Source organism: Mauremys mutica, chromosome 6, assembly GCF_020497125.1.
Source record: "Mauremys mutica isolate MM-2020 ecotype Southern chromosome 6, ASM2049712v1, whole genome shotgun sequence".
In the NCBI taxonomy this organism is placed as follows: domain Eukaryota; kingdom Metazoa; phylum Chordata; order Testudines; family Geoemydidae; genus Mauremys; species Mauremys mutica.
Genome location: NC_059077.1, coordinates 92,040,695 through 92,053,687, shown reverse-complemented (window position 1 = coordinate 92,053,687; position 12,993 = coordinate 92,040,695). Strand labels below are relative to the sequence as shown.

Below are 12,993 nucleotides of genomic sequence, written 5' to 3'. Positions count from 1 at the left end.
AAAGCATCTGAAACTTTGGACAGTTAATTGAGGTAGGTAAAATGGTCATGTTATCATCCAGTTGCCACTACTGATAAAATACAGGAGGAAATGCCAGATTGCGTTGCAGAAGGCAAAGTATTAGGGAGTATGTTAATCTAGGGAACATTCAGAAATACTTAAGTGTCATGTCTGTCAACAGCAGAATGAGTCTGTGCAGTGAGTTTGTAAGTTTCTCCCTCAAATTATCATTGTTATCAACAATCAGCCAGGTACAATTCACACCGCAGTTTAATTATATGTAGTCTAATAGAGGCATTGTGGTTGGAGAATTGTATGGATCAGGATATTAAAAATTTTACCTCTAGATTACTACTGTAGTTCAATTCTAACCTAGGTTGGGCTATTTTGCAGCCATCTAGCTGTTTATTGGTCAATGAGAAACGAGTTTGAGTTTCTGGCTAACCCCTTGATATGAAAATAAAGCATCATAATCACAGCTAGTATTAAGTGACATTCTTGTTGACAGGCTTAATAGTCAAGCCATGGATTAAATGGACATGGGAACTTGAACTAATCTTTCATTCTATGATGTGGCCTGTCTAAAGTAGTTCAGTGGGGAGGCAAAGCACTTTGGCAGGTTGCTGTGGTGAAGCTTGTACTTCTGCTTCCTATATTGTACCTGTTCTGTTGATAAATAGTGATGCTGTCAGTTTGGCCTCTTTCATAAGCGACAAATTCTCTTCTATAAAAATATAAACACTTATGGAGCTGAAAAGTGGATATCAGCCAGAGAGACATGGGGAGACTGATGGAACTGAGCAGTGGTTTGGCTCAAGTTCATCGTTAAATTTAAAAATCTTTCCGAGCAAGTGGTGGTGAAGGAAGTCAGGAATGGCAGCAGAATCTAAACAGAAAAGGGAAAAAGTCAAATGTTCCACTACAAAACTGAGAGAGATAAATTATTAATATGATCAAAAATGGTTTTAAAAGCATTTATTCATAATTTAGTGAGTGCCTTGGAAGTGATGACAAAAGAATTATCCCAGTCACATTAAATTACATCTGAAGTAATTACAAAAGAATTATCCCAGGCACACCAATCTGAAAATGCCCCCCACAAGAGCTAAAATGAATAAGATAAGAAGTCGACACATTTCTTCTCTAGAAACGAGAATCCAATATTTTAGCCGCTTGGCCTTTTCTTAGGGGAGTTTCTAAGATTTAAATTTCCTTTGCATTGCTGGTTCTTCCTGTTGAGAAGACCCACTCAGATTTGTTTACTCACATTTCTTCTTATAATGTAAAATGGATCTGAAGGTTATGCTGATAAACCATGAGGGCGGGGGGAAAGAAATATATTAGTGGAAGGCTCCAGAATAATTGTATGTGCTCTAGCTCAACCAGAAGTTATGGGCTTGATGCAGGAAGTACTGGGTGAAATTCTATGGTTTGTCTTATGCAAAAGTGTAGTGTAGGTGAATCTAATGGGCCCTTCTGGCCTTAAAATGTAACATCAGTCAGTGTATAATAATTTATTCTTCATTAAATCCACACAAGTGAAACAAGTTGAAAGGGGAACCTTAATTCAGTCATTTCCTAACTTCTGAGTGCTTGACTTTGCAACCCTTAACCTTAAGTTAAAAGCAGGCATGTCCACTACAGGGGCGGCTCCAGGCACCAGCGCAGCAAGCATGTGCCTGTGGCGGCAAGTCGGGGGAAGGGGGGGCAGTGTGTCAGTCGCTGTGAGGGCAGCAGTCAGGCAGCCTTCAGCGGCGTTTCTGCAGGAGGTCCGCCAGTCCCACGGCTTTGGCGGCAATTCAGCAGCGGGTACACCAAAGGTGCGGGACCGGCAGAGCACCTGCAAAGCCACCGCCGAATCCGCGTGACCGGCAGGCCTCCTGTAGAATCACCGCCAAAGGCTGCCTGACTGCCATGGTTGGGGCGGCAAAAAACATAGAGCCGCCCCTGGTCCACCATTACATATTTTGTAGATGTTTTTCAACACATTTGTCTGGAATAAAGAGAGTTCTAAATGGAGGTATGATACCAAGTGCCCCTATGGCCTTGGACAAATCACTTAACCTCTCTGCCTTAATGTCATCATCTGTAAATTAAGGATAATATTTATCTATTAGCACCTGACAAGGGTGTTGTGAGGATTGATTATTTTTTGCGAAAAGCTTTGAAGAGGGTAACCTCTGTGAAATTGCTAACTATAAATGTCATGGTCTGTAGTTTCATAAATTGCTTTTTAAACCATCAAAGTTATGATTAATTAATTTTTTTGTTGCAAAAGTTATACGTTTTTAAATATTTTCTTGGTGTTACACATCATGAGTCATAAGCAACCTTTTTCTTTATCCTTGCCCTTAATTCTGCAGTATGTACGTGTGTCTTTTGACACAAAGCCTGATCTTCTTCTACACCTGATGACAAAAGAGTGGCAGCTTGAGCTCCCCAAGCTTCTCATCTCTGTGCATGGAGGCCTTCAGAATTTTGAACTTCAGCCAAAACTCAAGCAAGTCTTTGGGAAAGGTCTGATTAAAGCTGCCATGACAACTGGAGCATGGATATTCACTGGAGGAGTAAACACAGGTAACAAGCAACATTAAAATAAGAGCTTTGTGGCATCAGGGAGGCTTTCATCATTTTACCATCATGATTTAGAATCAGTCCAATTAAGAGAAGCTGAACCATTTTATGGTATCTTTTTTTATTATGCATTAACAAGAAAATGCCAGAATAATACCTATTGAGCAGCTCTCCAAGAATAAAAGGTTTATTAAAGCATGAAAGGCAGATTGTGAAGTCCAAAAAATAAAACCTGCTGTGAGACAATCTGAAGTGTTTTGTCAGAGGGGAGTTTGTGAGACTAACATCAATGGGCCCAGGTACCATTTATGGAATGGGGTGATCTGCAGCTAGCAGCCTGAAAGGGTAGCTAGTTCGTAGTTATTACAAACAAGAAACTTTCCACCTCATTAAAGGAAAATATTTTCATCCAAAAAAAGAAGAGGCAACTTTTATCTTTCACGTATAAGAACAAGTCAAATGTGACAGAGAAAAGAGTTTTTCTGTTTTCTGTGCCTGGTGGGGGAGGAGGGGAAAAAGCCTTTAATCTGAATAAATGTCATTCCGCACCCCCGTATGGATTAGGAGTCTGATTTTTTTTCAGGTTTTTTTTTTCCAATTGTCCTTGCAGAAAGAGAGATAACATTTCAATTTATATGCAAAGTTGAACACATCCAAATTTTAGAGCCCTGACATGGAGTTATTTTCTACCTGTCCACATGAGTTTTACTGTCATGGAGAGACTGAAATGATGGGGAGGCAGGAAGTGGGGGCTGGGAAATGAGGTGAGGCAAAGCATTCTACATATGGTGAATGATAGTATGTAAAGTTGAAGTATGCACATGTGAATTGTTGTGGAACATTATCTGTACCTGGGTCAGCACAGCTACACAACATCAATATTTCAGCATTATTTAACCCTTTCAGTGCCTTTGGAGAGTAGCATATTCATTCTCCCACATTGATAATATGGGCCTGATACAAAGCTCATTGTAGTAAATGGGAATCTTTGCATTGACTTAAGTGGGATTTGGATTAGGCACTACATATACTGAAGCTTAGTTCAGAACATGCCTAATGAGATTACTTTGTTTTTTAATATATATTGAATTAAAGGTGACTGGAGTAATTGTTAGCCCAGTTTCCTTTGTTTTTTGGCTGTCTGGAAAGTTTGTCTTCTACTTAGCTTTCCCACACCTACAGCAGAAACACAAGGAGGTGGAATCTCTTGATATTTTTTTTAAACATCCCCAATGCCTCAGTGGGAGGAAGAAGGAAACTAGAACAAGGGTTGGCCTGTAAATTGGGGTGGTGATAATTTTATTAGATGTTCAGATAATGCTATGTTGAGTGTGGCAGATATAGATAGAAAATCCTAATTAAAAATGCATCCGTCTGTGGACCTTTTGACCATACTGCAATAGGTTCACCAACTGAGCATTGCAAACCAATCTGCAAAGATGTCTTCACAGGACTGAATATGAAATTGTGTTTTGTAGAATAAGACTGGAGTTTAAGAGAAAAAGCTGTATGTACATTATAGCATTTTCAAAGTGTCATAATTGTAGCTGACAACAAAAAAAAATCCCAAATTGATATAAACAGGTTTTTTTTCCTGTGCCAAAAAATTATTCATAGTCAAATAAGATTGTTAGAACAACCACTGCTGTGTACTACCCTAAAATCAATCCTGAATGTTCAATGACTTCTAATTACAACATAAAGTATACAGAGTAAAGCAGAAGAGAGCTCTGGAGTCAGATTTTTAAACAAGATAGGTACACAGTTGTGAACCTAATCTCTGCTTGCAGTTACCATAGTTGCATTTGCTACTCAAAAATTCTGCACATAAACTCATTATTTTGGATAAAAATTCTTTCCAACATTTTCTTTCTGAAGAATATTAGCAAGCCCTATTTAAACGCAAGGTATGACTATTAACCTTAAGTGTGTATATACATTAGCTGCTGCCACTCACAATGTTCTCATAATATGGCAGTATACACATATCATACATGGAATGGCAACTAATGTTGTCGTTGGTTAGACAGAAAGCTACGTGTAAGTTAATAAAAGGCATAATAGAAAACCCCCTAAAATGTTGCCCTCAGAGTATTAGTATTCACGACATAACATAGATAGTGTACGCCTGACTCACCCCTATATCTTCTTATAAACAAATTGCTTTCAATATTCATCTGGTATCAGAAGCTGTATTCTCTAGAAAACAATAGCTTTTTGCAGACAGAGAAGACCTGCTCTGCACCATCAGGATTTGGGATCACAGATTCATTTGGCTGAGATGTGTGCATTTTGCCCTCATCTGCCAGACAATGTGGTGGCAGCCCGGGAGATTAGAAGATTAGATGTCAGGTTTTTTTCACTGTTGATTTTAAATGAGTATAAGAGGGTAGTAGCTATGGGGAAACTTGTGGTTATTGTCTGACTGTTGTAATGCTGCCCATGTCACTTTAGGATTCATGGAACCAGAGTATGGAAACAGTAAAGAAAACTGGTTTTAAAAAAAAAATCAATCTAAAAATGTAATTTGGAACCAGTTATCCCCTCAGTGAGCACAAGTAGATTTTAAATGCATTTTATGCAAAGTTGTCAGCAAAGAAGAGCAAGTGACATTAAATTCTACGTGCTGTTGTGCTGCTGTTAGCTGCAGTCAGGTGATAAAAGTAGCTCTTGATACAAGCTGTGTCAAAACTGTTAGGAAAGTGAGCCTGGAAAGCAGAAAAGAGCCTGAGTCCAAGAGCAACTGTCCGGCCTGGCACATTATCCTGTACATGTGCAGGGTACAGGAGTTAGCCCAAGAATGTGATTAAAGTAGCCTGAAGCTGCTTTAGACCGTGGAAACAGTAATCAGAGTATGCTAAGCCATGGGGCAGTCATTTTGTGTGCACCAGTCTCTACTATCTTGCGCTCCCTGCTGGCTTTTCCCTGGCTCCCTATGGGAAACTATCTAAAGTGACTGGGTTTGTGGTTTGATGGGATGGTGCCACCGCTGTCTACAGCTGTGTGTAATGATACTTTCACAACATTTCCATCAGTATTTCAATCACCTTGCTCGTGGGTTACATGCCTGAGAGGTTTCAAAATTTGAGGGGACAGTCATGCAGGCTACACATTTTTTTCCCCTTTTTTGTGCATTTCTGCATACTTGGAGAGGATAGAAGATATACACACCACACATTTTTATTAGTGTGTGTATGTATCTGAATACAGATGAGAAATAGCAAAGTTATGATTGTCAACGTCTTCATTTTCATTGTTAGAGTTGTGCAATTTGTTGTTTACATTATTTTATTCAGTAAGGTTGTATGTAAAATACACTGAACTAGCAAGGCACTATATATAATCAATCTACATCATTTTATTATGGCCCCAGTTCTGAAAAAAAACACTTAAGGAAATACTTAACTTTAAGCGCATGCTTAAGCACTGTGTTGAATAGGGATGGGATTACTCACATGCTTAGAGAAAAGCATACACTTAAGTGGCTTGGCTGATTCCAGACCAAAGTGACCAAAAATGCTGTGCTTTGAGTTTTTGATTATGTGCCTGTTTCTTTTTTTCAGGAGTCATTCGGCATGTTGGAGATGCATTAAAGGATCATGCCTCAAAATCCCGAGGGAAGATCTGTACCATTGGTATAGCCCCCTGGGGAATTGTAGAGAACCAAGAGGACCTGATTGGCAAAGATGTAAGTCCTGGGGGATCTCTGTCATCTACAACAAAACTGTATATTCTGGGTTATTTTTTCCTTTACTTTTTCTCAGTGCTTCTCAGATAGAAGTAGTATTTGTAGTGAAGCTGCTTGGTAAAAGGCAAATAGTCAGGCATTTTCATGTTCTTAAATTTATATTTTGTGGTAACATAGCAAGATTAGAACAGGAAATCCATCCTGTAGATTATGTAAGGCTCATGAAATAAGGCATTCCAGTTCTTTCTAATATATTTTGTAAGTTTTTTTTTCTTTTGAAAATAAAATACAAGGAATTTCCATTGAAAATCTACTTTAAAAGTTTATTAAAGTTGCACAGTAAATCACTAAATGTCAGAGAATGCCAAAGCTAAGGTTTCATGCACAGTTTGAACTCTGCCCTCTTTTGCAAATGTACTATGTTGTGGTCTTGAATTCAGTAATTACATACTATTTCCCAATTAATATATTATATATATAATTATTCCACAACCTTGGAAGGCTCATATTATATGAATTCTTTATTCATGAGCCAGGGCTCCATAGAAACCCTGCCTCACATATCTTCTAAGGGGTTCAGGTAACATTTACCATGCATCTTTCTTCATGTCATCCTTTTTAGGGCTTGATCTCTCTCTATCCCTCCCACCTCAGGCTCTCCCTCTCTCATTATAAATAATATAATAGCTTTATAATCTGCCTGCTTTCTTAACTTTGCCTCATTTGAAATGTTTCTACCGCTTGTTCCTGAGTATTTTGAATGAGAACTTGTGATTGACATTTTGGGTAAATGTTGAAATCCCAGTCTATATTCTACTGGAATTGGTTTATGTATTTATAACAACTGTATTACAGAGTACAGTTATTTTATCTGAATTACTTTAAATCTGTGTCTTCCCACCGGGATTTATTGATTTGCACCTAGTATAGAATGGGGAAAGGCATTCACTTATCAGTTAAATTGAAAGGAATTACAATAAGAATAAAAAAGAGTGAATTCAACTGGAATTTATTGCAATTCACTAAACAGCATGTAACCACAAGAAGGGGAGAAAATCATGGGGTACAACTTTGTACTGTCTACGCAGCCTCCGGCCTTTACATAATACAATACTAGGGCTCAATCTGCCAAGATATCAGGGCCGGCTCCAGAGCCCAGCGGGGCAAGCACCTGCCTGGGGCGGCCCTTTCCCGGGGGGGCGGCAGGCTGGGCCGGCGGACCTGCCGCAGTCATGCCTGCGGGAGGTCCACCGGAGCCCCGGGAGCGGCGGACCTGCCACAGGCATGACTGCGGAGGGGACGCTCGGCCGGCGGCTCCAGTGGACCTCCCGCAGGCATGACTGCGGACGGTTCGCTGGTCCCGCGGCTCGGCTGGACCTCCCGCAGGCATGACTGCGGCAGCTCAACCGGAGCCGCCGGACCTGCGAACCGCCCGCAGCTGCGGGAGGTCCAGCCGAGCCGCGCAACCAGTGGACCCTCTGCAGTCATGCCCGCGGGAGGTCCGCTGCTCCCGCGGCTCGGGGGCGCCTCCCGGGCATGACTGCTTGGGGCGGCCAAAAACCTAGAGCCGCCCCTGCAAGATATTGAGGGTGCTCAGAGCCTGGTTGGAGATGGTCACCAAGGAGAGGGCTCTGTGGGAATAATTCAGAATCCTATTGTGACATAATTGGGAATTCACTTAAAAACTAAGCCAAAAACCATACCAGCCACAGGAATAAAACATTCCTGGTGATTTTGAGTGCAAGGCTGACACAAATGCTGGACTTCAAACAGTCAGTCTTGACTTAAATTGTGTGAAATGAGTGGCAGAGTATTGTTTTGGAATTTAGGGATGAGCCAAGAAAGTAGTAATACTTCAAAAATTAAAAATGTCAAAATGTTTGAGAATTGTAGGCTGGCACAGCTATTCTGAACATTTTAAAAGGATACCATTGAGTGACAAACAAGAGGGGGTTTTGCTGAACTTTGCCATCAGTTTACAACCATGCAACTCCACTGAAGTCAGTAGGGTTGAGACAAGATAGGTGAGGTAATATCTTTTATCAGACCAACTTCTGTTGGCATGTACAAGCTTTTGAGCTTCACAGAGCTAAAATATTTATGGCCTTTGAAGTGTATGAATAACAGACAAATTGTAACTTTGTATCTGAACCCTTCTGTTTCCAAACTTTGATAGTTTAGAGAAAATGGAAACTGGATTAACCAATGAGAGAGTGCAAAATTAAATCACTTCTGTTGCTACCCATCCCTAATGTATAATATTACTTTTATTTTATTGAATGGTTCCTAGAAATTCTTGCTCTTTGCATTTTTTGGAGTGTGTGCATGTCTGTCTCTCTCGCTCTCCTTCTCTCGCTCACACACACACACACACACACACACACACACACACACACACACACACTGTAGTTCATTGTTTTGGAGAAAAGTAATTTAAGGATACAAAGATTCAGGCAAGGAGAATGACCTATAATATAGAAATCAGTATCTGTATATTAAAATATGGTGAATGCCATAAAACTTACTGAAAAAGAAAAATATCATGAATAAAAAACAAGAGAAGAATAATATACACCTTGGTCCATTATCATGTAAAATAAATCATAGTAAAGCAAGAAAAAAAAAAGAAAAATTAGTATCTCATATATATAATATATATAAAACAACCTCAGAACAAATCAACCAACAGTAAAAGACTTATTAAACTCCAGTATCTATTGTGGCTCTGTGTATTGTGATGGAGCAAGGCCGGATGGCTACAGGAAAGTACTCAGGAACAGGTATGTTAGCCCCAGGCTAAGCAAATCCCTAGTACCTTGGGAACCAAAATGGCAGTTGCTCCAGGATAATTAAGGCACCTGGGGCCAATTAAGAACTTTCTAGAAGGCACCAGAGAGAGCTACATTGATTGGAGCACCTGCAGCTAATCAGGGCACCTGATATAAAAAGGGGGAGCTCACTCCAGTCAGGGGTGGAGGAGCCAGAGGAAGGAAGTGCGTATGAGGAGCTGGGAGTCAGAGACACAAGGAACTAAGAACTGAGAGGGTGTACTACTGGAGGATTGAGGAAACACCATACAATCAAGCAGCATCAGACACCAGGAGGATCCTATGGTGAGGATAAAGAAGGTGTTTGAAGGAGGCTATGGGGAAGTAGCCCAGGGAGCTGTAGCAGTCAAGCAGCGGTTACAAGTAGCACTATAGAGACTGCTGCAATTCACAGGGCCCTGGGCTGGAACCCGGAGTAGAGGGAGGGACCGGGTTCCCCCCAAGTCTCGCTACTCCTAAACAGACATAGGAGGAGTTGATCCAGACTGTGGGTTTCATCCAAGGGGAAGACCACTGAGGGGAGGAAAATCCGCCAATAAGCGCAGGACCTACTAGGGGAGAGGAGGAACTTTGCCACAGTATGTTCATTATGTCTAGTTAAATTAGTATCAAAATGGAAAAAATTTTCAAAACATCCTTTCATTGGGTGGAGCAGGAGATACTATCAGCAGCATTGGAGACAGAAAATTTGCTTCTGCATGTGATATTTACAAGGGTGAGAATCTCTCACATGCTGCATTTGACTTGCTCAGCAAGTGTTTTCAAAATTATGTAACACTCCTGCCAACACTCCCAGCCGTCCTTTGGGCTGGAGGTTTGTCATGATGGATTAATGGAGAAGTCAGACTCATCACTGCAACTATGTCAGAAGTCTCATATTGTAAATTGTTTTTTTGAAATGCTACACGTTAGCCTAGGCCCCTATGAATTCATTTGTCTTTTCTCCTTTTGATGCCTACAGTAGGCTCTGTCCCTTTCACCCTTAAATAAATTAATGTCATAGGAAGAGTCATGGTTTTAAAAAAAAAATTATCACAAAAGCTATGAGCCATAAGCTACTCAGCTAAAAAGCCCCATTGATTTCAATGGGAATTCTGTGTGAGTTCAGACTTAAGTAACCTCTTGCTTTAGACTGCAGACTCCACCTTTTGGGTCTGCCCTCCAGCTTTCTCTGCTGTTTCTCCTGCTTTCTTAACAGGTTGCCAGGATGGGCAGGGCCAGGGTCTGAGATGACTCCCTTCCTCCTTTTCCCTGCCCGCTCCTCACTAGCCTCCGCACACCTTACTCCTTTCCTCTACTCCAATTAGACAGACAGCGGGAGCTGAGGCTGGAGCCCAGAGCAGGAAGTGCTAAACAGATGTCAGAGAAGGAAAGAGTCGCAGTAGCAGTAGGAGTGCAGCCTGAGTGTGACGTGCTAGGAGAAGGAAGAGGACTCATAGGGAGTGGAGAGAACTGGTGGGAAATGTTTTGGAAAGTTCAACGTAGATTTGGAAAGTTTTACACTAGTCAGCCATTTTTTAATTATCTGAATGTTAAAGGGCATTCTTCACTGAATATACTGTTTTAAACACTCAAGTCATTAAAATTAATTTTATTAAAGTACAAATGTGATACATATGTAATACTGAAGGAGGGATACATGCTTTGCCTTGTGCAAAGAAATATGATTTGGAAATAATAAAGCTTTGGCTGTTGAAAATAACATACTGAGCTTGCACAGCACATCAATTTCCTTAACTTTGGGGACTCACTGTATGGGATGGTGCACAGATTCTTCACACTGAAAAGGGAGAAGAGCTCTTCTTACTTCTTATAAACCACATCTATATAGCCAAAACCCCATGTATTCTGCAGTGCTGGACCTAATTCAGCTGTTAGGTTTCTAGATTCCGTGACACAATCATGCACCAGACTAAAAATTCTCTGGTGGTTTCATTTAAATGAAAAGAAGATTTTCAATTAATTAAATATTAAAATGAACCATACAATCAGTACAGTGGCAGCCATGTTCTGTTAATATTAAATCCCACTTATTGTACACTGCCCCCATATTTTCAGTTTTCGGTATGTATCAGAATTCTGTCTTAAAGCATAACTCAGTCATTGAGGGGTTGTCAGAGGGGCAGCTGGAGTTTTTGCCAGTTGGGCAGGAGGAAGCTGGGGCTTTTTGCTTCTGTGAAGCTTTTGGAGGCAGTTTGGGATTGCAGGATAAGCACATAAAATGAATGTTTCTGCTAAAATGGGCAGCAGTTAAATAATTAAATAGTGTTGACATTTAAATTACCTGTCCTAAGGTTTCAGACTTAACAACCTTCTGAGATGAAAGTACCTGTTCACACCCCCAGAACCATTGTTCAGTCTGTCTGCAGACTCTGTAAGGCAACAAAGCATCAGTTTACACTTGAAAAATGAATTTAGGGCTAGAAACACATTTTTTAAAATGAAAGCTAATATTCTGGAGCACAATTCTGTGGCAAGTTCTGCAGTCATGATCTACACAACTCTGTATACTCTCAGGAATAATGTTGGGCTACCAGGCAACCTATCAACTTGTGTGAGGCTAGTGGCATCATTGTTCAAAATGTAATGGTGGTTTGTCCTCTGATGTGATTCTTGGTATTATTATTATTAATTCAGGTATAATTCCTATTGATTTCAATGGGAGTTCTGGGTGAGTAAGGAATGAATAATGGCTTAAGGATTTTCCCTTTTGGCTCTGGAAGTCCATTAAGATACACATTTTAGACCAAGGGAAGGTAGTATTAAATTTGTGTATTTTAATTCAAAATACATTTTTATTGTATAGCTCTGGGCTTGCCTAAACAGGGATATTCAGGAAAATGATGTGATTAACTAAATTTAAAGTGCATTAGTTGAACCACCATAAGCCTCTGTGTGGATACTCTTATTCAGAAGTAAAGTGGCCTTCATTTGATTTAGCTTAATTTACTGTTACTGAATAAGAGTATCGACATGGGTTTGATATGGTTTAACAGCGTTAACCATTAATTTGAATTTTAATTTCCCAAATATCCCTGTCTAGACAATCCCTGAATAAAATGATATCTCCAACATCCTATGATGTGGCGAAAAGAGAGTAGAAAGAGTATCAGGAGTACATGGACTGGACTATTTTGTGGAAATCTTAAGTCCACAAAACTTAAACTCTTTGAAGCAATTAAACTCAGAGTTCAAGTTGAGGTCCAGTCTTGTTGTGCTAAATAACTGAAGTCTGGTTATAGATTTGTAATCACATACTGTTCCATGACTGCACTGAAACACTGCTAGATGTAGGCACAGCAGGGAGGAAGAGTTTCAGTGTTCTCTCTCTTTTTTCATGCTTGTATTGGTTTCATCCAGAACCTTAATATAGTCTTTTTCTAAAAGTTGTTTTTTTCACCCCCTTATTAACTGATCTCTGATTTGCACTCAGCAACTGTTCTGTGGTCAGAAAAGAAGCACAGCAGAAATTCTGGAGAAAGCAGAGTAATTATTATTTTAGATAAGGGATGTTACCCAGTAAAGAAGAGACAATTGTGGTTGGATTTATTATTCAGTACTAACACAAGAGCAGCCAAGTCCATAGTATAAACCTTAACTGAATCTCGGGCTATTCACAGTAAGAATCATCACATGAAATAAGAAATATAACCACAAACAAAGCTACGGTGCAAAATTCTTCACAACCATAAGAATTTTTTTCTTACCAAGTATTTTATGTTCACAAACTGACCATGTTCTGAATTCTGAAACCCCAGATGCCGAAAGCAGAATGGCTGCGGCTTGCAAGCATTTTCAGTAGCACACACTCTGCATGGGCCTGACAGTCTCAGAAATCTACTGTTTTGTATTGTTCACGGCATTTAAAACAGACAGTGGCTGAACAAAACTGAAGGCTCTAAA

The 12,993-nt window shown here is 40.1% G+C and overlaps 1 protein-coding gene across 1 annotated transcript in view; it reads left to right on the top strand.

The window, feature by feature from the left end:
• The window catches only part of TRPM3 (transient receptor potential cation channel subfamily M member 3), a 599,168-nt gene that overhangs the window by 427,295 nt on the left and 158,880 nt on the right, over positions 1 to 12,993 (top strand). Inside the window, exons 4-5 of the mRNA XM_045021627.1 lie at positions 2,364 to 2,577; positions 6,138 to 6,262. Coding sequence (XP_044877562.1) covers positions 2,364 to 2,577; positions 6,138 to 6,262 — 339 coding nt within the window. The remainder of the gene's footprint in view (positions 1 to 2,363; positions 2,578 to 6,137; positions 6,263 to 12,993) is intronic.